At 32.3% G+C, this 27132-nt stretch overlaps 1 protein-coding gene across 3 annotated transcripts in view; it reads right to left on the bottom strand.

Annotated features, from left to right (window-relative positions):
* LOC119636086 (dipeptidyl aminopeptidase-like protein 6) overlaps nucleotides 1–27132 on the bottom strand; it is a 249463-nt gene that overhangs the window by 154762 nt on the left and 67569 nt on the right. Inside the window, exon 2 of one of the 3 annotated variants that reach the window (XM_038031207.1) lies at nucleotides 27019–27027. The exons of the other annotated variants lie outside the window; for them this stretch is intronic. Coding sequence (XP_037887135.1) covers nucleotides 27019–27027 — 9 coding nt within the window. The remainder of the gene's footprint in view (nucleotides 1–27018; nucleotides 27028–27132) is intronic. 3 annotated transcript variants of the gene reach the window in all.

Here is a 27132-nt window from a genome sequence, read left to right as displayed (position 1 = left end):
AAGTTTCATTCCACAATTTTTAATTTCAATTTCAATTTATTTATTTCGTAGCTACAAAGCTTATAAAAGCCACATCCTTACGTATTTACACAGTTTAAATATTTTACAATATGCGAGTACTTTCATATTTATTATACCTTCGTACCAATTATGCTTAAGTAATTAAAGTCCCAAACCTGTTATAACGCTTGCAAAGAAAAAGAAAACTTGTTATGAATAAGAGAGCAATGGCAATACGTATTTATAGATTATTCAAAGTAATTAATCTTTGCTTAAAGAGACTACTTTGTGTTAAGATTTCATGGGAGATTTATAAGATCCTTTGATGAAATGTGAAACACTGATGTATTTTGGCTCGAAGACGGACGCCAATGAAAGCAATTCGGAACGGATAACTTTTTCGGCAACTTTCCATACACAAAGCCGTATTTTGAAAAGTCATTATATGAAAAACCGTAGAGTGATGTAGGCTATCTAATGACCTAGTATAGTGTCTTTACTTCTTATTAGAATCAACATATGCAAACTGAGAAAAACGCTCAGGTACATTCGAATCGATCAGTTTTCTAAGAGTGAATGTAACTACTACTGCAGGATGTAGAATAAAACTATGGGATCTTTATTTAAAAATAACATTTTTGGAAGAAATTGTGCAAGTTGCCACACTGCGGCACCACGAAACGAAATTTGCCGGAAAGTTTACTTTTTCTGGTTAATTCGAAGAATAGCGCGCTAAACCCTTATGAACAGTGGACGTGTTACGACATTTAAACCCAAATAACTATGGTAGAGAGTAAAGAGAGCATTTATGATGGCCTCGCACAGAATGAGAGGAGAACAATCTAGGCGTGGTATATTATGGTTTTCTGTGACAAAATGAAATCATCCCTAAAGAACGCTGCTATCAATGGTTCATGAACTGCGACGAAAATGATCGTGATATGCTAAAAGTCGCGAAATCGTTAGATTGTATCTTTGTTCATAGTCTGGAACGTTTTATCTTTCCCGTTACTATTAGCAGACATGACACCATCTACGATCTATAGATGAGTTAATGTTCCTTCGAACAGTGCTTCCATTCTTATGACGATATCCCAATACGAGTTTGCTTGACTGTGGTTTCAAGCGACAATAATATTTTTCCGTGATAGAATTTGAAAATTGCACGAGAGACGGGGGAAAGTAGCAGCCAACGATCGACAATGCTATGATCAATCGATTCTTTCAGTTTATTCTGAATTGCATGCAGTTTTAATCGCAAAAAAACCGATCGCAATAATTTATACTCCAAATACAAAAAACATATTGCAAATGATAAGTTCGGAAACACGTTCGCAAAATATATTTATCAAGGAAAAATAATCGCACAAAACCCGATAATTTCAATACATTGCAATTTTATATAAATCGGTTTGAAGTAATATGTACATATCGTTGCTTAATTACGTTCGAATTGCTTCTAATAATTGATCTGCTAACAAAAACATAATTGAAGGGTGTGTCAGATCCGTCTAAAACGAGTACAGTTTCTTCCTTTTTATTCTTTTTCTTCTTTCATACCTTAGGAGCGAATTGATAACATCATTTTGAATTCATCCGCTCGTTAACTAATATAGAAATTCAGATCTATTAACTATTAATTCGTTTGACTGGAGAATATATGCGTTCAATATCTATGTATACATACATACATATAATAAAGCTGTTGTATGATTATTATGATAATTTCTTTGCGAGCGGTTGTAAACAGCAATAATAAGTGAATTTCGATTCTTATACATGCTTATGTTTGTATTGCAGATATATAATGTATATATAAAGAGGATTACATAGCTATTAATGTAATTTGAAAACATTTATTTTTCGTAGAAATTAGAATTGCATATATATTTTTTTCTGATAGACCGGCTTTTATCAATTATTTATTTTTATGATTTATAACATACGTTAAAGCGAATTCGTATTATTTTTTAATAATGCATAGTTTTAGGTTAATTAGGGAAAAACCAATTGCGTTTAAAATTCTTTATCTAATCAAGAATTACTATAATGGAATAAACTTTTAAATAGATTTTTGCATTAATTTTTAATATTAAATTTCATTTATATGTAACTTATTATATATGCTTTAGAGCTGGAAGCGATTTATTTAATTTGTAAATTTTTTTTTATTTTAATTTATATTTATTAAAAATTTTAAAAAAAAAAAAAAAAAAAAATAAACAATAATAATAACAATTGAGTTATAAATTGATGAAAGTGTTTCCTATTCTCTACTTTTATAATAGATGTTTATTTTATTAAAAACTTTTTTGTTTATTTCTTTTTTTGCTTCATGTAATTATTATTTGTTTATTTAAACGTTATTTTTTTCTTTTGATTTTTTTTGATTTTTTTTGTTTTTAAATATTTTTTTCTTTTTAAAATAACGCGCCTACATAATAGCGGCGTTTGATATATAAACGAAAACTACATTTTCCGGTGTTTAACGCAGAAAAGCTCAACACGAACTAAATTTTTGTGTCAGTGAGGTCTTTAACACAGAAACAAAAATCTGTAATTCTTCTTCTTTTCATATTAGGATGGAGTGCGTTAACTGCAGCAGCAGCTATTGCTATCATGACAACGGGTATTCTAAAAAAGCTTTTATTTTTTTTTTTCTATACATACATATATTATCAACAAAAACAAATGGTTAAAAAGCTTTTCTTGCAATTGTATCACGTGCCAACATAACGTGCATGTATATGCTTGAAAAGGATTTAAAAATCAAAACAAACCAGAGAAAATTGAATTTTTGCAAAACAAACTGAAGCAAACAAATGAATTTGATTTCAAATAAAACTGAAACGAACTTTTGCAAGAAACTAGAGTTGAAAGCTAAAACGTGTAGGTGAAAGAAAACGACAGCCCAACGTGGTAAATAATTTGAGAAATGTAGAAAGAAAACTTTGTATTGTTAAAGTAATTTCCCAGCAAAAAAATATAAAAAAAAGTAATAATAATAATAATAAAGAAGAAAGCTGCATACGCCATGAGGCAAACCTTGGATACCCGCTTTTTTTAAGTAATATAAGTAAAAACATATGTACTTTCTTGTTGCATGTAAGTGTGTGTATTAGTCAGTTATGATTTGCGAAATTAAAATAGAAATGTTTGTGTAACGCTTCAGTTTTTTTTACTTTTTTCAAGTTGCACAACTTGAAGACTTTTCATAATAAATCGATTCACAATTTCACCTTAAGCGTGAAAATGGTAGGCACAATGCCTTTGAAACCCGCATCTTCAATTGTTGCAGGCAAACGATACGGAAAACTTAATATACACTTACACTTGAATGCTGTAATTATTTATTAGATATGAATACGTAATTGTTGGATTCATTTCAATGGTAAGCGATATTAATAGGTTTGTAACTACACGGAGATTTGTCGAGTTTCGCCTTTTCTTTCAAATATCAAAAAAAGAACACTAAAAACATGTGGGATTTTGGAAAACTTCAATTAGAGAATTAAGAAATAATTGTATTAAGATTTGGAAAATATTCATTATCGTTGTATAGCTTTGGGCGGTAGCTACTCTCAAATTATTAGCATACTTTTAAGGTTGAGTCGAAATTGATTAGGAATGAGAAGTTTAACTTGAAAAGCGTTTGCAAAGACGCAACGCAATTTAACCAACATATACACGCAGAGTTAGTTATTGTTAAAATACACGAACTGTTTGTATTAAAAATATTACGAAATTTTCGCACTCTACAGAACTGCTGGTAGAGGGTATATTATATTTGTGCGGTCCTATGTCATATCCAGGGCAGCTTAAAATAGACCCACGTCTTATTATATCGATCAGTTTAAAATCACTGTCTAAATCGATCTAAATTTATCTGTCCGTCTATTCATCACGATATCGCAATTTTTCAGATGTATTGATGAAATTTGGGATTCTGACGTGCTTTAACGCGAGAGTGGACACTTGAAAATACTATTGAAAATACTTCGGAACGGTTCACTTGACACAAAAATTAAGTTGACCAAACTTGAAGCACCTGGTTCATGCCTTGGATCCCACTCCACATGAATAGTAAGCCGTTACTCGTCATGAATAGTAAGCTATTTTAGAAAAAAAATTAAATTTTCAATATTTTGTGATGAGAATTTGTCCAAATTTAGCAAAAAAAAACAACGATACCGCATCTTGATCACATAGGTCCATTTTTTACACCCTAACATACATTGTTGTTATCATCAAAAGCAAGCTCTCTTATGGGGAGAGACGTCTAATTTGAAAATTAAAATTTCAGGGGGATAAACTAAGTTTCCTATATTTCGATCACATCATGATGTTGTCGCGATGTCCCGGGCATCAATTCAATATGCGGGCTTTAATGAAAAGTATGCTTTCGAACAATTTTTTTTTTTTTTTTTTGCAAGATTTAAAAATTGAAACAGTCACAATCGTTATCTTTGAACTTATTGTGTAGCTTGCAGGCTGCAGAGGGAGAGTAAAGGACGAATCTTAATATAGCGTCCTATGTAATTTAGCATTGTGTTGTTTGACTTGTTTGTCATATCCTGAAATACAGGAAAAAAATAAATAAAAATATGCAAAATAAATGTAAATATTATACTCGTTTAAGGCCGTCGTTAAGTACGCTACACCATTTCGCCTAATAAAGCTTTGCCTGTAACGGCTTCTCAAAATAAGGCATTATAGGCTACGTGGTGGAAAGAATCGCTCTTCGTGATCGTAACCGTTTTCCATGGCGTTTGTCGTAGAGAAAAAAGATACGTTGGGATATCGAATTTCATCAAAATCTCAGTCTCTGATCGCGTGTGATCTATAGAGAAAACGTGTAAGCTTTTTACGAGAAATCAAGATTGTTGTCATATTTCAAGCTTTCGTTGCACTCTTCTCGTGTCCTACCACCGTAGATGTGAAATATCCATTGAAGTTCGAAAAGTGGATCTTCTCGACACGTAGAATTAATAAAAAAAAAAACAACTTTATTAACGTACATTGCCATATTAATGTACACACCTTTTTTTCTGCATCCAAATCAGTTATGCTACAAGAATCTATTAAGTTTCTGCGAATGTACGCAGAATACCTAGAAAAACTTGGGACCCAACACCCAACTTTTGTTATGCCGATCGAGTCTGAATCGCTTTTCGAATGGCTTTCCGTTTCAACCTAAGCTTGTTTGTCTGCCTATCCGTTTTGTATTTAATCTACAGGTCGCAAATTTTGAGATATTTCGGTGAAATTTTTGTTTTAATTTAATCACGAAAGCTGTTGAAAATGGTTCGGATTGGACACTTTTTTTCAACCATTTCCTTCCTACAATATATCGCCTTATTTTGAGAAGACATTATATGATGAATACATGTAGAAGGCGAAATGATGCAGGGTATTTAATGAGAGGCTGCAGCGCACTATGAGGAGTTCACATGCTTCTACATATATATTATGCATTAATATTCTTGAATTTTTATCACGAAAATTTTTATTATAATTTGCTATTATTTTATTGAATTTCGCTCATTTTCTAACTTATTTGCATAAAAGAGTTCATCCTCTGCTTTCTTTTTTTGTCTTGCGTTCGTTAAAAAAAAAAAAAAAAAAAAAAAACCTTTACTTACACTATCTAAGAAAAAAGCATTTATCGGTTTATGACTTAGTGGGATAGCAAAATGTTACTGTAAAATGATTCCTTTATAGGTCGCTGCATCGAACAAGTAGAAAAATTATTACGTATGTCATTCAAAAATTTTAATGTAAATATATTTGCAAATGTAAATTTTATGCCAAACTTTGAAGCTGTGGAATAATTTTAAATAAGCGCAAAGGATGATAATGCGATAATGATAATAAACCTACAAATGAATTACTTTAAAAACTTTTACTTGGAAAAACTTGAAGGTATTTTTTCTAAACTTTGAGTACAGAAAAAAACGATGGCTTTAAAGTCATATGAAAATATTTTTAAATCGATTGGATTGCAATTTATTGAAGGGATGTCGATTAAAAACAAGTAAGAACACTGATCATGATGGGACACGGCCCATTATTAAACACCCTACATTTATACAGGATGGGAGAAACTTATCCAAGGCGTTGTAAGGTAAGTGGTCGTAAAATTGATCAGATCCGAACTGTTATCAATAGCGTTCGTCCTTGGACCAAAAAACATATGGGTGTACTCAAAAATCGCGAACTGTAGATTGAACATAATAAAACAAGACGGGCAGACCGATTAGATCGGTATAATGAAAGATGAGTCCATCTCAAGTTCATCCTGGTGTTGCATACATTCGCAAAAGCTTAATGCACGCTTGAACGTGTACAACATACAGATAATTGCTTTTGGTTTCGAGTCGAACTTACAGGAACGGCTTAAATCTTTAACAAAATTTCAGCGGAAGTCGTAACAAACGTTACCAGGAATTTTCAAGAAAAGTTACCCTTTAAGAAGTTGATAGACTTAATCAAACACTTGGCACACACACGCATTAAAACGCATAATTTTAGCTTTTATATGGTAGATATCAAAAGTTTATCCTAACTACAGTATGAATTTGAGATGGTTTTTAGTTGTTGTTTTTTTTTTTTTTTTTTTTTTTTTTGTGTGTTTGGAAACCGCCGTAACAGCCTGAAAAGAAGATGATAGAACAATAATATTCTAGGAGGTGTTATAATAGCTATATTAAGTATGAGTTAGTTGGTGCAAATTACAGATACATATATATATATACAGATAAAAATTAAAATATTTAAGAAAGCACCACATGCTTCTCTAACTGTAGATCTTTCTTTAAATTTAATGATATTCATATGTTAAATGTGCATATTGGACGTGTATATCAATGATAAAAAATTTAATTTTTGGCCCGAAAAAGGCCATCTTTTGATAAGAATAATATTGGACATAATTTATTGAAAGAAGCTCTGCGAACTTCTATACAAAATATTACTTTAAGCGTATTGTGAAAGATTCGAGGGAAAAGAATGAAAATTGTAAGCCTTTTTTTATGGGCTGTTTTCATAAATGTGTTTCATATGTGTTATAAACGCTTTTTAAACGCGCGTAAGTGGATCAGCGACATTGGAAATGGAGAGAGAAGACAATAAACGAAAACTTTCCCCAACCAGAAAATCATTTGGCAGAGAGAGCCTTTTCGAGGCATTTCGGAAAGAGTTGAAAACTTCAGATAACTAATTTCATTTAGAAATTACAAAGCATTGAGAAAAAAAGAGATTGTGAAAAATTTATAGTGAAATTTCTACTTAATGCATTGTAACATATTCGATTCAATTGATTGAAGATATCATAGCGTCGGGCATGCGTTAATACTTATAGTAAACCTAGACTTTGTCTCTATTACGATACTTTTACTTACGAACGAACTCTTTTCAATGACCATAAATACTTTCTAAAGACACATGTTACCGAATTGAACTTAGAAAGTAAAACGCAGACATTGGTCTGTAGCTTCCCGGAAGTATTTTCTTCGTATTGCCTAAGTGGGTAAAACACGAAATATCATTCAAAATTTTCTTTTTAGTAATGAATCTCTTTCTCATATCATCGTAGAAAGCTCAAAGCAAAAATTTTCTTTGACTTTTTCATATAAATTTTTTTTATGAATGAATTCTTTATTTTGACACACAGATAAAGGAGCACGTAAGAAAGGATTTGTTTGCATATGCTTGAAGACAATGAAAATGAAGAAAATCATGCGCGCTTCATTCATAATCATATTACATTCATTCATTCATACAGATTTAATAATTTGGCAAAGTCTATCGAAAAGTCTAAAGCACATATGTGCCGATACACACAAATATATCGTATAATCTCTATTTTATCAGAAAAGAAGAGAAGAGAAAACGAGTCTCTCTCTCTCTCTCTTCTGCTGCAAAGGGACAACAACTCAAACTCTTGCAAACGATTGACAGCTGAACGATATTGTAAAACAAACATATTTCCTTTTAAGCAACAAATGGTATTTTTGCTCTCTCTTCTACTCGTTGTGACTATGGATTTTCAAAAGCCATATTTATATTAAAATTAAAAAATGATAGGAGAGAAAAAACTAAATAAATTCTTTGAAAATTTGTATGTAATAATGTGTTTTTGGCAAAGATCAAAGTTTTGTTAACTTTGTAGTGCTGCCAAATTGTTGTTGGTTGTATTTAGCATTTTTCAGAAGTGGCCTAAAGCTATTTGATGAACTTTTTCGATAAGCAATTTGCATATAATTAATGATATTTTCTATTTGTTGTTTCGCTGGCCTCGAAGCACTTTCACATAGTAAATGATAATATCTGCTCAGCTTGATTAGCTAATAATTTCTCAATTAATCCGTTATGTAGGGCTATTTTATGCCTTTTTTTTTTTTTTTTTTTGTTCATCTTGTTCCCGTGCACATAATAATTCACTAGCTTGCATATAAGAATTCAGCTATAGGTATGAATTAATTATATGTAAGCATAGGTATGCTTACGTAACATATTACGATCACATCATAAAATGCTGTAAAAATTTTTAATTAAAACCACGAAATCGTTATATACAAGCATTACGCAGTAATGATTACTCTTTTATTGTTTACAAATTTTTACCCTTTACATCATTTGTGGTACAAGCGTACATATTTTCTGTGTTTGTGTGTGTCTATGTATACAACCCTAGAACTAGCTGAAATAGGCCCACCGTCATCACTTTCTGAAACGATCCAAGCTTGTCTGTCCGTCCGTCCGTCCGTCCGTCCGTCCATCCGTCTCGTTTTCTTGTGTTACAATTTTCGAGATATGTTAATGAAACTTGGTAGAGTTACGTCTTTGGGCTCAAGGACAAAAACCATTGAAAACTTTTTGCGTCGGTGCACTTTTTCGACCACTTCTGAAAAGACGTTATATGAATAATCGCTGGATAATGTAGGGTATTTAAGATTGATGGACTATGAGCCACTATCGCATTTTTCGTTACTCTTGTCATTATTATCATAGACAATTCAAAATATTTATTTATTTTTTCCTCATTCCTTTTACACAGAAAATTGTGCAAATTAACAAAAAGTGTTTGTATCCTATTTACGCGTTCGCAAAGCCAATGCAAAGCAAAAAATTTTATTATTGGTTACGTAGAAATCTTTTTATTCGATTTTTATGTAAATATAAAATTAATTAATCAAATCTAAAGCCATAAATAATGCTTTGAGTAAAATTTGAAACAACACTTCAGCAACAATGTTGAGTGGCAGTGAGAATACATGAGCATTCAGTATTTATAACTTTCACACATCTGCATTACAGAGCATTGGCTGACTGATTCACTAACTGACTATACTTTATTGCAAAAACACTCGTACACTCGTGCATATAGACATACAACACTATGTACATGTATGTACATAAAGTATTGTACATATTTAAACATTGATGATGTATGTGGTTTCTAAATGCATATAAAACATATGAAATAAATTGTGAGACGCGTAGAAAGTGTGGGTGTGAAACGATGAAAACAAATCCTCTGCACAAGTTGAAGATAAATCATTTATTTACTAAATGGGTATCGGTTGGTGATACAATAAGCTTCTATGATGATTATTATTTCGTTCCTAAATGCAATAACAATAAATGTACACTGAATTTGCTGCATCGGAGAAAGTGAAGAGCTTTCCTTTTTTTTTATTTTTAATCGAATTCTTCGAAGCTATCTTCGCAGGCTAGCAGTATACGAATTCCGTAATTACGTTTGTAACGTTTGCAATATTCAGGAGTTATCAAGATTGGAAGAAATATTGTCAAAGGATTGAAACTTTTCTAGCATATTCTTCTTGCAGTTGCTTATCTGCACATTACATTCGGAGATAATAAAGTCGAGATATAGATATAATTGTCGAGGGGAAAACGCATACATTCGTAAAAAAAAATGAAAACCCTCTCAATGCATACCAAGTTTCCCTAGGTGCATCGCGTCAGTTAACTGATCGATATTAATATTATGTTCGACTCGAGTAGTCGGCATGTATCGGACAAAGTTGCTGTTTATGTTTTTTATTTTATTCGGCGTTACATCGCAAGTTCTTAAGCACAGCAATGAAGTTTCGCAAATCGCTAACCAATACATACTTTTATCGTTCCGCCGTACCGTCGTTCCGCGGTTTTGCTTTAACCCTTTCGGAAATTCACTTTCATTTATCCATTAGTTAAGTAACTATAAAGCCATAGGTCTATTAACTACAAAATTCCTCACAAGTAAACATCTATTGTCTTTTTGATAAATGTAAAGCGGAAAAAGAGGCCATGTACACCTGTAACACGGTTGATTCGTTTCGCGTTGTACGGATCACTTAGATTATCAAAATTTATCAATAGACATTTTCTACCTTTTCCTTCATGCACTTAATCGCTGTAAAAATTTTTGGAGTTCAAATTGCAATAAAAACTGATTCTGATCTGTTTTTATTGTTTAACCGCGTTATACGAACGCCTTTTCGAGGCTTATACGAATATTATTAGAGTTTTTTTCCTTCATTTTCTACTAATCCATCTTATATGGACGATTGCTATAGGGACGATTAACTATATATTGCTTTCATAGTGTGTGAATGGAAAAGGAATTCCACGAACCGAACGTAAAACTGTATAACCGCAATATATTCATTAATTATTTACATGCATCAAAACGTCTCTGTACGGTCCGTTATCGTGCGCACTCTTAAAATAGAAAACGTGTACCGTGTGAAAGGTATCCAGAATTCGTCTTAACACTAATGCATAGTATTCTTTATAAAGTTTTGTTTGTTTGTGTTTCTCTCATACGTCGGAAGTTATTTGTTTATGTTATCTGTTTATGCTACTGAAGCTCTTTTCCTCGCAAGCAAAGAAAAGTTTTCTTCTTTTTTTTTTTTGTGTTACCCATCCATAAGTGTTTGGATGACTGCAGCGTTAAAATGTTAATGCTTTTGTACACATAACGTCAAGCCTACGTAGTTCTTTTTCTTTTTAGTTTTCATTTTCTAGTTAACAGTACATAGATGCTTTTGAAGCTTTTAATAGCATTTATGTGCATAAAAATCTCATTTTTCATTTATTTAACATTAAGACAAAAAGCTTAAAGCTCTTCCTTGCGTAAGGATGGGCTTATCAAATAAGTTAAGTCGGTGAATGTCTTCGATAAGTTAAAGTAAAAGAAAAATTTTACACTCAAACCGGGTTTTCTGTGTTTATTCGGTACCCTATTCATCGTATGAAAAAATATTTTTTAATTGTGTTGCGAAAATTATTTATCATACACCAGCACCAACACCAACAACAAAAACTCCCTGGTCTTGCCGCGACTATACATGCAGCGTAACACTGCCCTGCTGGGAATTGAACCCGGGTAGCGCGATTTGAACATCGAGCTTCTTAACTACTTGGCTATACGACAACTTTGAATCAGATATGGCCGTTCTTTAGCATAATTTGAATTTTTCGAAAAAGTTTAAACTGCCGTAAAAGCTCTTTTTCGCCTTTGTTCAACTTTTCTATAAGCAATTTGCAAAGCAAGTGAATAAAGCACACGAAGAGGTTATCATTTGATAGACCTCGTAAGTAACGGTAAGTTTGCTCTTCAACTGAATTCTACCTAAGCTCGGTGTTTCCAACGTCTATCGGTCCGCTCTTCAGTTAACGAATTGCATTTGATTAAGGTACCAAGTCGCCTTAGTCAATGACCGACTATAGCCAACGAAGTAATTACTGATAAAGTCTTTCTTCATTATCACAGTACTCCAGAAGAAGCTTTGAGAATTATCAAAAACTAAGTAGATGTGAGGGGTGGAATCAAGAATTCCATGTTGGTGCCAAAGCAACAACACAGCATGAGGTAAGAATTCGCGGACATATTGTGCAACTCCTATCTAACCAATAAATGCAAAAAGATGTAATGTTATTAGAAATCGTTTCAATTCCGTTTTATCCTTCTCGGACCTAACAGCTATTCTCTTGACCGGAGATAAGCTCAAGGATGTGACTAATTCTATGTAAAAAACAAACATTAAAGTTTAATTTATTATTTCCTGGTTTTCAACAAAAATTACAATTTTTATTTAAAAAAAAAAGATAAAAATGAAATCAGTTATTAGAACTGAAAAGAATTCTGGGAATAAAGGCAGGGATTTAAGCCGTGAGTGCATGTTCGCGGCAACTGTGTTTTATTACAATTGTAATCAGTAAATGCACTCGTACTCTCATATATTATTTTGTACGCAACTTACGCGATAAGAAACTTTCAACGTGGTTGTCGTTCACATTTCCATACAATATTAAATAAGTACAAGCATTATAATGGGTCCAGGGGCCTAACCATTTCGATTAATGCAATTATTCATATGACGTCTATTGAAAATATGACGATACATGGTTCCGATACGAACTATTTTAAGGTTTCGCTGTTGGACTACACCTATCATTCATTAAATTTCGACATAATACCTTCAAAACGGTGGTCTGTGTGTTGAGAGAAAAATTACGTAAGTAGACAGATAAGGTTAAATTGATACCAAAAATGATCGATGATTCGATCAGTACGATAAGATGTGGATCTGTTTTTAGTCAATCTGTGTGCCACATACATTCGAAGAAACCCGATACCCCAAGTTATGCGGCATAGAAAATATTCCGCAATTATATTGATTGAGTTGTTTACTTAAGCACTAAATATTGAATATAAAATGGACTTCATACGATGTATAGATTCTTATGCCCGTTTTAAAACAAAAAAAAATTCTCAACATTATTTTTGCCGCCGTCGAATAACGAATTATGGCGCTTGCCATACAGGTACCTGCACAGGCCACTTTTCGCCTATGCTAAAGGGTAACAAGACACACTCTCGGGATGGACACACTCTCGCGACTTATAAGCCAAGGGTGTGCAGTCAAATCCAAAAAGTTTCCACCTAAACATACCGAAGGTAATCTGACATTGTCCGGCTTTAGCCGGCAAAAATCGTACGAATATCGCCGGCGTTGAAATAGTTTTTATAAAACTTTAAAAAACCCTAAGATTTTTGCAGCATCTTTCGGACGTCTTTTCATATTCTCATTCCCAGAACATCAAAAACTGCGCATTCTCTTACGTTAACTTCGTTAAAAAAACATTGTTGAGCTTCAAGAACAATGGCGGATAGTAGAATAATTTGATGATAGATTAATGAAAACTTCCAACAAAACTAGTTTGCTACGCAAAAACTTATAGACACGTTATGCAATCTAGGGGCGCATATGTAAACAAAATCTAAGTAAAAAAAATTATTAAAAAAAAAAAATAATAATAATAATAATAACAACAACTTGTCAAGTTTAGTAAAGTAAAGATTACATATGCGAGCACACATCGCATAATAATTTATGCAAACGTATGCATAAATGTAAGGAGCAAAAGAGAATGAATAAATAAACTTATTTTATAAAAAGAAGGTTTTAGTTTTTTGTCCATCATCACGGCGTACGGATATACGAATTTTACTATCTTGCTTGCAACACCTGAAAACCAAAGACTATTCAATTGTTTGGAGACGTACAGACCGCAAAGATTATGATGAAGAGAGGAAATTATGACTTTATATGCCAACCATAATAGCAATTATTATTGGGTTTTATAAAACTGTTACAACCATAAGCCAAAGTATTCCTTTTTAAGCAAGTGCTTGTAAACGATGACAACGCCTGAGTGAATATCTATTAGGTATATGGATATTTTTGGCAAACGTAAATCTACGCCCGTCAGATTACTCAAATCAAATCTCAATCAAGTTGCAATCTCAAGTTGCATTCGGAACTCTCTTAGAAGCGTTAATGGACCCTTCTGCTCCTAATAAACAAACGTTCATTTTTCTTTCATCTTATGTGAGAAGAATTCATATCCGTATATAATATGTATAGTGATTTAATCTAAATCGATTAATAGTCATTCGTTACGATCTTTTAGAATCGCTAGATAGATGTTTGATGGAAGGTTGACATCTATTAAAATTTACCACCACTTGCTTGTTTACGCGAAATATCTTGAATTTCCTGAGTTTAGTTAGCCAGCAACTCACGAGCGTAAATTCTTAAACGAACTTAAATTCGCGGTAAATCTTTAAATGGATCACAATGCATTTTCTATATGGAAAACATTAGTATATAATTTTCAAAGTTTAAAAAAAAATAAATAAAAAACGCCATAGAGCAATGAAAGATTCCGTTGAACGCTTAGTGGCGTTCGATGACAGAGTCAAGGAACTGATGCTTCAATGTCATGGATTCAGAATGTCAATCTGTGTCAATATGCAGTCCACCAATGCGATTGTGATATATACAAGGGTTTGTAACCAAACACCCATCGATTATGTTTAAAAAAGCTTTGTACTTACTTACCTGCTATTGGTCTTTGTGTGCGTTTTCTCCTTTTTGAGACTCGAATTTCCACTTCAATGAAAGCCTTGCAAGCCGTATGTCATTCAATTGATTCTCGTAAAGTAGATAGAAATTTAAGTCAAACGCTTACATTCCGCTATTGCAAGCGGTCGGAGTTATTAAATAACGAAAATTCTTCTAATCGAGAAAAACGTATTTATCTGGATTTTTAAATTTTTATGCTTCTCCTCATTATACCATCAAACGTGGATTTTAATTTATATAAATAATATTTGCTATGGGATCAAAGCAAAATCCCAGCAAACAGAAACCACAACTGTTTTAGACATTATTTATTCAATTATACTATTTTTGGTTTTATTTAACTACTTTAAAATCTAGTAAATTTTGTGGTGGTGTAAGCGCTTAATTATAAACTTTTTTTAACATACGGGCAGCATGTTATGCGTAGGAGTACATATGTACGTAAAGTTTGTTATACCCTACTTCCGTTGTGGTACAAGAATATATAAAGTTTATGCCAATGTGTACAGCATCTAGGGGGTCTTGAGATAATAGACCCAGCTTTTATATTGCAAAGGCTCTAAGCTTGCTGGTCCGTCTGTCCAACTGTCCGTTTGCGTTCAACTTACGGTTGGAAAATGTTTGCAAAATTTTGATGTTGTTTAATACATTGACATGTTTTATCTGAAGGACGAACGCTATCGCAAAAGTTTACGATTCCACTACTTTTTCGAACACTTTCCATATATGGTTTTATTTTGAAAAATCATACTAAACGAAGTGATGAATGATGGGCTCTAGCACATTGCTACGTTTTAACTTGTCTACACTTGATCTATGTTCTTCTTAAGGAAAATGCGGAACATCGTCTTACAAAAAGACATATATATATATATATATATGAAAGTCATTTATATAGTAAAATAAATGAGTTGCGTCTCATTGGGATCATATATTGTTTGCAAGATGTACTTACTAATCTGACAGACAGATTTGTTGTGAAGTTTCAAAATTGAATTCTTTACGGATTACTTCGTAATAATAATGTGAGGTTATGTTAGTCTTGCATGCACCTTTATGCATCAAGCCTGAGGATCTGTCATAGAAGTACGAAGGCATAAGGCGAACGAATAAAGGATAGAAGTAAGAATGTAAAGTGATAAAAAAATGTAAAAATACTGTTAAACCACTATTACCCTACACCATTCCGCTTAACAAAGTTATACGGCAAGCGGTCGGAAAAGTGTTTCAATCCGAGCCATTTTTTATAGCATTCGTTTTTGGGCGCAAGCACGTCCTTCAAATATTTAAAAATCTGAGAACTTTAAGTTGATGAGAAGAATATAAGGCGGACAGAGGGACAGACAAGCTTAGATCGATTCGAAAAGTAATTCTAAATGAATTGATTGATGACTGAAGTGATTCAGAAGGTGATTCTGAATTCATCGCTATAATATAAAAGATAGGTCTATTTAAAATCCACAACTGATGTAGCATATAATAAATTGATTTCGAATTGTAACAAACTCAATATGGAAACATTTATGCCTTTTGGTTGGTTAAGGCGCACGGAAAATATATTATGTGAAAACCATAAAATCAGTCAGTATTCAGTTTATGTTTATAAAATTTAATTTAATTGCTTTGGTTGCATTTCTATAAATATGAACAAAGACTCGAAACAAATGTGAATAACGAATTAAAAATGTCTTTTTTTTCTAATCAAGGTATTAAAATATTTTTATTTGTTTGTATTTTGTTTTAAAGCCATTTACAACTGAGATTTGTGGCTTTGAAGCATTTTCATGGCTAACCATAATATGTTATTAAATTATTTTCCTGTTCTCTGTTTACTGAACTTGTGAAAATGGGTGCGTATTAGTTTTTGCTATGCGCCTGTATATGCATAAGTAGAGAATTTAAATTATTTTTATTTTTTTTTTTTCAATGATAAAAAGTTTTATTGACTTGGACTTAATTGATTACCAAAATTTGTTTTCATACGTAATAATAAATGAAACTAATGCTGTTGTTGTTGTAACAATACGAAATATGCATCAGTAATCGGAAATGCTATATAATGATATATATACATCTGAATAATAGCTGAAGGGATTACCTATATGGAATCAGAATCTTATATAGCTTACATATATGTATATGTATATACATATATGGGCTTCTGATTGGATCCTCGATCTGTATTGTTCAATGTTGCGAAGGTATGGATAAGTCCGGTGTACCCTAAATGAATTTTATTTGCCTCAATGCTTAAGAACATCAAACGAAGCAAATTTAAAATACCTCTGCATGCTCTGCATAGGATATATCAGTGAAAAACTCTTATTGATTACTAGTTATATATGTAACGGGATTCATAGCTTTCATATTTAAGCAATTCAGCGATTTTGCTAAGTTTTCTGGGTTAAACTCACATAGATTAAACTTGTCAATTTTAGCATATTTGCTACTATACAAAAGAAATGTATGTCAAGCGTTTGATGGAAGAAAAAGATGTTAGATGTCTCAGCACAGGGGCACGGATATTTTCCATCACTGTAACTGGCCTCTAGGTGAACGTCTTCCTTCATTTTTTCCCTCCTTTGTTTTCTCTATTTATTGATTTGTTTTGAAAATTGATATAAAAATTAATTACATTTTTTTTATTTTTTTTTTTATTTTTTGTATTATATAACTCAACGATATATTGTAAGTATTGATTTTATATGAGGAATACTTACTTATTGCTTACACAAACTTTGAAACTTAGTTAAGCGTGTAAAACGTATGAAAGGGTATATGAAAGCAATTTCAGCTGCATAATACCTTACACGCACACTGTTTCATAAATATATTTCATTATATTTCATATTAATACTTTAACGGCAGGTGGTATATGTTCGTTTACCTTAAACTGTTAAACTAAATGAAGGATCGAAATGAAACCCCCTCCCAAAAAAAAAAAAACACACACACACACACACACAGACACAAAAAAGAAAGGTAAGGTATTTTAAAATTTCATCAATGGAATAGTACGGCCATGCTTACTAGAATCAACATGACCAAAATATTCATCAAAGACATTTTCAATCGCAATTTCGTTCAAGGTCTACTTGAAGTCACTAGTAAATACAGGAAGTTTATATTGATTTTTTCAATCACTTTGCGTTTAAAACTTACTTTAGACAATACTTGGGATTTTTTTTTGCTTTAATTACATTAAATGGCTTACTTTAATTTTTTTTTTTTTTATTTGCATTCATAATAATTGAAATCCTTTTTAAAGAGCTTTAAAGTTCATACACAACATGAATAAGTGTACGCGTGTACGCGTGTGTATTTGATGCCGTGAAATATTCTACCTATCTCTCCCTTTATTGCTCACATTCGTTAGGTGTTAGGGTTTAATATCAAATCTCGTAGAAACACAATAATTGCGTCTTCGTACTGAGAAATAGTGAATACTTACATACATACTTTAAACAGTGAACTAAACGTTATCAAGCAAGACCTTAATTAATTGATATTTAACTTGGATTTCATTTTTGTAATATCATAGAGTGGTTTTTCGGTTTTTCACCCATTACTCAGACAATCCAGAAGATGTAACGGTAAAAATATCCTACACCACCTGCACAAACATAAAAAAAATCAGCCACAAAAAATAAATATTATAAGTAAAGTAAAGTATTAAGTAAATTGTATATTTCCACACCCACCGCTGAAGGATGAGGGGTACGTTCGTTTTGTCAAAACGTTTGCAACGCCTCGAAGGAAACTTCAGAGACCCCACAAAGCATATATATTCCTGATCAGCGTCAAATTCTGAATCGATTCAATCATACCTGCGTACCGGTCTCGCTGAATTTCAATCTGTCCGTCTATCTAATGTCCGTTGTAAGCATTCGCTTGGTCTCAAATATGAAGCTTTCAACCCCAAGTTTGGCAGAAACAGTGAAATTTTTTGCACGCAGATCGGTATTGAAAATGGGCCCAATTTGTTGAAGGACAAGTCCACGGTATCACATGAATTCAGAACGCCGCTACTTTGCTAAACGAATACCAAATTTTCTTTTTACTTATTACTCTTAATCTACCGCAGCTAAATTTACAAAACATGTAATCGTATATGCCGTGGGCGATACCGATAGTGTATAAAAATTTAAGTTTTTTTTTCAACACCAATTGTAACGCGAAGGCGCAGATTTCGAAAATCCCATAAAGAATATTAATTCTTGGCCAGTTTCAAATTTACAATCCATCTGTCCATCTGTCCACCTGTCGAACTGGGGAGAATCAGCGGCAAGCAATCTGCCATCCGCAAAAATGAAGGTATCGCCTTCAAATTCGGAAAAAAAATTCGAAAAAGACGCGAATCGTTTAAAGAACACGCCCACAGCATCCACACCCCTATAAAACAAAAACTGAGAACATTTTTGCTATTCGTGTTTTCTGCTTGTTACTCATAAAGTGCAACCCATACGCCATATATATTTTCAATTTTACTCTGAAAATAGAAAAAATGAGCCGTACCCGCCCAATTTTAGAAAATATGATAAATTTAGCTCTTTCCCATTTTTCAGCCCTTTTCAGGATAACGATGATGAGTATAAAAGACTCTGTCACGACCAAATGTAATTATCTTAAGTATCATTGTTATTATTATTTATATTTTTTTTTTTTTTTTGGCAACTGATAAAGAGCAGGACCGCACAAATTGCTGAACAAATTGCTTATGTTTTATTTCCATTAAAACAAATCAGGCGAATAACTCAAGTGGAATACTGAAGATAAACTACTTAGAAAATACATTTATGGCTGAGTTTATTATCTATTTCTGCTCTAAACATTTTATTGTATTAGTGCTCTGAAAGAAAGTCTTACTTAGATTTTTATATAGAATATTGCTTGCAAACATAAAAGTGTTAGTAGCTATCGTGGAAGCGTATAGTGTATGCGGCACTAATATTCTTTCGTTTCGTTTCGTTTCGTTTAAAACACTGAAAGCTAACCGCAAACCTATTAAAAATATAACCAACACTTGTTTATAGGCAGAACCGACATCCCATGTGTGTTAACTGCGGTTATATCGTGTGCTCTCTCAATATATACACATGCATGTGCTGTCTCTATCAACACATCCACTTGCACACATTAATAACGGTTAACATGATAAAGTTTTCTATATTCTTTTCCTCTATTTTCTTCTGTTTTTTTCTATTTTTTTTTTTTTTTTTCTTTTGCACTCATTTAGATGAAATTCGAAACTTGTTTACCTTGAAATTGTCATTTGAACGTATCATTAAAATGCTGTAATTGCCATTTTGTGTGTTTTCTCTTTCTTTCTTGCTTTCATTCTTTAATTTTTATTTTTTTTATTTTTTATATATATATATATATATTTTTTTTTTTGTAGCGCACATTAAACAACATCTTGAAAATTATCCACCTCCCAAATGATTGCAAATAGTTAAACGCCCCATCACTTTATTAAGTTGAATGTCTTTCCAAGTATTTCATTTATTCGCACAATACCCTCCGTACAATTTCCATACATTGTCGCTTGAAATATGTTATTTAAGTATTCTAATGTTTTCTTACTTCGCCCTACGCTTTTTGCTTTCAGAAGTTTCGAAGTGATTTCGTTAACATATATAAAACATTTTATTAAAATGTTACTAAGAGTGCAGCGTATGTCTCTTTAAATTATATTTCATTTGTAACAAACGATCATAATAAAAACCATCAAAGTACCTTTGCACCAATGACATTACAATGAAGGTAACCTTCACTTGTTAAAATGCGCTCACACATATTATTGCAAGAACTTCGAATATGGAATAATTTAAATAATATATATAAGGGTTGTTTTAGTTTCAGTCCATTTCTCCATCCCTAAAAAGGATGCATTAGTTAGTTAGTTAGTTAGTTAGTTTATCAGTTCAAGTATAGTGTATAACGATTTTTTTTTCAGTTTCTTCATTCTTCTTCTTCCTTCAGTTAGTTAGATTATCAGGGTACCTCTAAGTCCAAAATAATGATTCGTTAGCTAGTTAGTACTTATAACGTCACAAAAGTTAACATGAAAATGGGCAAATATTTCTTTCATTAGAATCCATGGAGGAAAAGTTGAATGGCAATCAAAGATATATGGATAATCCGAATGCAAGGATGTGGAATGGCATACGTAATGCCGATAATCCTAAACGATTACAGTCTAAAAACTATGGGAACTATGAGATCATAATACCCATTTCAGAACTAATCCGTATGCATAAATAATAACCGTAGGTGTTTCAATGTGCTCCGAGCGCATTGCATGCACATTTTTTAATGCGTATGGAAATTCAGAGTCGCGGCGAACAAATCGGGATGGAAACTTGACCACTAAGTGGGTGGCTTCAGGAAGTAGTCGTGGTGGTCGATAATTGGTAATCCAGGTTTGTTCTAGGCCTGCCTCAGTTGTAGGATTTTCTTGCAAACGATGCGATGCCAGTTATCGCTTAAACGTAACTCATAAACCTTTGACTTTCGTTTAATTATCCTTATCGGCCATGTATAGATAAAGCGATCGACAATCTATATTAATTTTTCGTAAAGTAAAAAACTCTTACAGCTGGTGATCCAGGTAATCGGAATCATCGCGTTCTTTGTTCGTTTTAAATTCCTTTGTGCTCGAAACAGAATTTAATAAGTCAACATCTACACACAACGAACTGCATTGATCTTAAGCAAATAGAGTCAAAGTTGCTTACATATCGTAGCTGCTTAAGTGCTATGTTGCGATATAATTTGTAAAGAGAGGAAATTCAGTTCGATTATTGTACAATGTTCAGAATTGCTTGCTATTCGCTTTCAGTGAAGGCACGATTGTCGTTTGCTGTGTAACTAGTTGAATGACTTCCCGTACATTTGATTGTGTATCGTCCTTACTCTACCTATAGAATAGATGAACATTTACAGAGTAAACTATATACTGCTGTATCCTATACTCTATAGCAGAGTTTGAACAGCGATTCCAAATTTATTAATTATATGCTGTTCCGAGAAACTGAGCACTAGTCTAAGCAATTCTCTTCTCTTTTGAAGCGAACCAAACGAATTGTATGCCTGTGACATCTGATTTCTATGGAGAAGATAACGCATAACTCGAGAAATATCAAAGTAATAAAAGTGAAATTATTTAATAAATAAAAAAAATCATTGCCCAGAAGAAAACGGGGAGCATATGAATACAAAATTTGGAAAATTTCTTTCCCTAAAACTAACAGTGTAGCTGTAATAGAAATGGATCTTATTTCATGTAATGCTTTTTTTTGTAGCCTTTAAAATTTTCTTCTTTAAAATCGTTTTGCCTATCAAAGAGTAAGGCATATAAGAAAAACCTCATCACGCTACAGTAGTTTTAACGAAAATATTCATTCATTCTAGTCGTCGCAGTAAGTCATTTCCATTTTCTTATATGTTTTTTTTCTTTTGTTTTTGTTTTTTGTCGAGTCAACTCTTTTCATATCCAAGAGATTTATATGTAAAGTTGGAATACTTTCTGACGGACATTATTCATAGTAAGATCTTTATAATAATTTTAATCTTCATGTGAGTTCTTTCTTCTTCAATTTGAATGCGCATGAAGTGACGATTTCATATAACATAAGGAGGAAAGAGTTCATGCATTCATTAAGATCACGATATGTTTTAGACATTTTTAAATTTAATTTTGATACACATCTCTTGAGTTCTATATTCCAATCATTGCAACGATTGTTTACTTTTCACTTTACGTTTAATATTTCAATTTGGAGCGACATAAAAATTAAAATCTAAATATCTTTAGGCTTATGCTATGAATAATTAAATCTATTACAATCTATACATACATAAAAGCAATGAAATTGTTTTTTTACTCAGTTTTAAATAATTTTGCATGAAAAGCCCGAAAGACTTATAAAGAGATAAAGTAACAAAATTTCACTTTTATGCATACATTTTGCAAAAAAGCAAAAAAAAAAAAAAACTAAATAAATAAATGAATAAATAAATAAAGAGAAAATATTGAAAGTAACACCGGCTTTTATTTTTAACACCTACCCACACAAATAACTTGAAAAATATTTTTAATCCCCAAGGCTGTTGAAAGTGAACTTGAACCCTTTTTACGTGGCCATATAAGTATAATACCACATATTAAACTAGTCGGTAGGTTTGTGCGTATATGTCTATGTCGCAATTACAAGATTGCTATATATAAATACCAAAACCTGAACGCATACACACGTCATAAACAGCGACTTTTCTTCTTGTACTAAAATTTTCTACACAGCTACACTGTTCGTTGCTGAGTTGTTATAAATGCTTATAAATTCTTCTATCTAGATACGCTTAAGGTATATGGGTACGGTTAAGTGTTTATGAATATTATTAAACGTGGTTTAGTAAGTAGTAAATTTTTATTATTTTCTCGGTATTTCATATCCATTTTCCTTTGTATATTTGTGAAAAAAATTTTTATACCCAGTATATGGGATTTAAAAGGGCACTCGTGTCATTAAAGTAGAAACGATAAATAAAGTTTGAAAATGCGTGATATATTTGATAGGTTCGCGAATAGATCTGAAGCATCGGAAAGACTGAAATAACTTTGAAAAAGTTCAACATTAATGTTGCGATGTTCATCAGTCTGGCCGGCTTGTTAGATTCATGAAAAGACTTGTTCTTTTTAGAGAATAAAATTGAAAGCTTTAGCCATTTTAAGGAGCATGCTATTTGTAGCTCGTCATTTAAGAATACCGTTGAATAATTCAGAGCAAGAATATTTTGAATAACAAAATGTTTGCTAATTCTTACCAAGGATTCTCGTTACGAGCAACACAATGCAAAACTGCCTCAAAGTATATCTTTTTGTTTTTTTGTTTTTACGCTTTCACCTATGAAAATATCGAGTACAATTTGCAGTTGCATCATGCGGCGCCTTAACATTCTTAAACGTTTGGAAATCATTGATATATTTCATCAAAGTGTCAGCTCAGTTGTGGGTGGGTGCTCTTCGTTTGTTCATAAAAAAAGTGGATTGGCGCCGCGGTCATGCGATTTAATACCAATTGAACCGTATTTCTTTGGGACTACAATCCAGATCGGTGCTCACAAGCTTCAGGCTTTGAAACATTCAGGGACGAATATTCGACGTTAAGTTATTCGCAGACATAACACAACTAATGCTGGGCAGATGAATGATTAATAATTGGAGGGAGCCATCGTGTGCGTCGTCGTGAGTTGGGAGCGTAAATGCAATGTCTAAACTTTACGATAAAATAAATTTGCCTTTGATACGTTTTCTTCTTTTTCTTTTTTTTAATTTCAAATCTTACAAACATCACTCTGGGTGGGTATCAATCTCGATAAAAGACCCTTCATATTAAGTTGAAGAGATTGCGTTTAATGGGCGATATACGTGGAACTAAATATTTCTTTTTTACTTCCTTTAAATCAAGAGTGCCCTATAAAGCGATTACATTCACTTTTACACGACTTTAAGCAGAGAAAATAAACGTTAAATATTTTAATCTTTACCTGTTTTCTTTCTTCTACTCAAAAATTCGAACTTGATGTGGTTGATTACTCTTACCCATAGACTACATCTATACTGCTATACAGGTATTAAGTCAAAATGAGATACTGATACATCTTCAACTAAATGAAACGAAATTTAATAACATTCACATATAATAACGGAATCTTTTAAATTTTTTACTAATTATGACGTTAATGAGAGATGCATTTATAGCGAAGTTTATCAAATGTAAGGGAAAGTAGACATTACCTTGAAATTTCATGAAAATCATTTACGTAGTCATGAAAACATACTTAGTTAGGCTTTTATATATAATGAGGAAAATTACATTTAAAATATGAACGCATAGTAGATTTACAATGAAATTTTTAATCGTAGCAAAAATTTTGTACCTTAAATGCGAAAAGCACTATAAGTGCAAGTACTGGCCCTACTACAACAATACATATTTTATTTAACCGGTTACTAGCTTTAGCTTATTTAATTTCAAAATCGTGCAAAAATCACAATTTTATGAGAAATTTCAACAAAGAGTGTCTCTCGTTTCATTAATAATCCATTTTTCAAAATATTTGAAATCAAATAACATACATACATATATATATTTGGGAGAAAGGCAAGTTCTATTATGGCGGTTAATTAGTACAGTTGTAGGTATAAGGTATATAGGTATAGGTGTCGATGTAAAAAGCATGCTAGAATATAATTATTTACGTCTGAGGTACACACACACAGATATATAGAATTAATAAACACTACCGAACCCCAAATGGCTAAATACTCATTGAAATATGAATGTGCTATGAGAGAGCAGCTAAAGAGCAACATCGAAATTATCTTTGACTTACGTTGCTTGCTTTAATTGCTCTAATAGTCACCACTTACTTATTTGTTCAGGGAAGCAGGATAGGCGGTTTGATTTCTTTACTCTGTTTGTAGCATGCAGAGGTATTAGTCGGAGAACTCGCCGTGCTATACCTTTCGGCTTAGGTGGTAAACGAAATGTAAAGTTTATGCGGACGTATGAAACACTCGGTGAAAATTACACTAAACTATTCTTTCATTGTTCCTCTGCAAGCCTGAAAATCGTTCAGGTATTTTGCATTGCACTTTTCGAGATATTTGGATTAATATTAGCTTGCGGACATATTTCGGTCCTGGAAGCTATGGAAAATTGTTTAGTATTATGGATAAAGTGCGACCAGTTTAGATGCTCTCCCATAAACGCGTCTTTTCGGTGAGGAACTTCAAAAGAATACTGACCTGACATATCGTAGCGGAGCGTAATGGTATATTCTTTGTGAAAAGTTCTCGTGGGAAGGAAGCCTGCATGTGGCAGCAAGATGTTATATTGGCTTTTCTAAGGCGAAATAAGCTCTCTGACAGAAGCCTTAATTGTTTTAAAATTGAACTACTTGAGTGCTTTCGTTTCGAGCGAGTGACTCTTTGCATCGAAGCTAGAAATCATTTTTTATGATGAAAGTAAATCAAAAATTGTATTTAGTAGTAGGCCTTGCTGGACTGCAAGCTTTTAATTTCTTTTCAATTAAAACAAATTTGCAAAGTAATTTGGCTCTTCCCGTCCGTTGTTTGTCTGAAATAAATCAGCAGATTATATTTGTTAAAAATATGTGTGAACTGTCGGTTACACTTTTTTATCTATCGTAGGCTTGATTGCTTTCATTTTCATACGTGGTTGGTGCGGTCATCAAGCGAAAGTATGTCAAATACTGAAGGTTAAGTTAATCAAGAATATTGATACTTTATGCGTGGTCTGCTACTACTGTCTACTTAATCGCAAAGTGCTAGAAAAACAAACGCAGCGCATCTTTATTATCCACCTCCTCAAACCAATACATGCCTTATAAGGCAGCGAATCTATTTTCTTACGTAAGTATCTATCTACTCATCTGGCCGATTCGCCGGCTTAGTCCAGTTCGTTGATCGTTTATTAAGATTAGAAGTAATGATAATTCTTTATCAAGAAAGGACGCAAAAACTTGAACCCTGTGGAAAATTTTTTACTCCATTTCTACTAACAAATAAAAGCATATATGATAATATATGTAAATTATATATTTTTTTCATATAGAATCGTATAATTTATACACACATACACTTGTATTTCTGTAAATGTAGAGAATTGCACAAAATATGCGTAGCGTGGATGCTCAGTAGACGATTCATAGCTATCGATATCGACTAAATTCGATCGTAGCTTGAATATAATAACCGACAGCAATTTCACAATCGAACAATGTTTCCTTGATAGGAAATGTATGGCCAGCTGTAAACAGGTTTAATCTATATCGGCAGCTAGAAATCGGCAACAATTTACGTGTACTTGCAAGCGGTTAGGGGCTAAGCAACGCGTACGTACAACATAGGCGATTAACATATACATACGGAATTTGATACGAATACGCAGCAGGCTTCAGAATTGTAAAATACAGCCAATATTATGTACATAAATCATACCTAGGCATTTATGGAACAACAGTCTACCGAATGATTTTCCTAATAATCAAATTTTTATATCGTGTAAAACAGAGATAATAATAGATACATAAGGACTACAAACAACTTAGACTTTATGGATAGGGAGTTTGGCATCTCAATTTAGACGTCATCTTCGTGTACTATACTTTACGAATATAGAATATAGAAAAAAATTAGTTTAGTAAGGACTGTTGTGTGTGTATGTCTTAATTATATAATAATAAAGATATTGTGTATAACTAACTATATTACAATGATGTTTGGTGATCTTTCCGAAAAGAAATGAATAAAAAGCTTATAAGTAAAAATTAAGATCACTTTAAGGATGAATGCTGAATATCACGGTTTTCTTCGTATAATATTAATGCACTTAAAATGCTAGGAACATTTAAATTGATGATAACAATTTTAATTTTGTAAATTTTATACACTTTTTATACAATTTTACAGAATTCATGAAGTATTTAAGTTTACATATACTTTTTATATATACATGATAATATAAATCAATTTTCGTGTTTTACTTACCGGATGTTGCTGCATTAATTCACATTTGACAGCCAGATGTAATTAAATGATACAAACGATTGAATTCATATAGTTTTTTTTTTTTTTTTTTTTTTTTTTTTTTTTTTTTTTTTA

Source organism: Glossina fuscipes, unplaced genomic scaffold (assembly GCF_014805625.2).
Source record: "Glossina fuscipes isolate IAEA_lab_2018 unplaced genomic scaffold, Yale_Gfus_2 0, whole genome shotgun sequence".
Classification (NCBI taxonomy): domain Eukaryota; kingdom Metazoa; phylum Arthropoda; class Insecta; order Diptera; family Glossinidae; genus Glossina; species Glossina fuscipes.
This window is presented reverse-complemented; position numbering and strand designations above follow the sequence as displayed.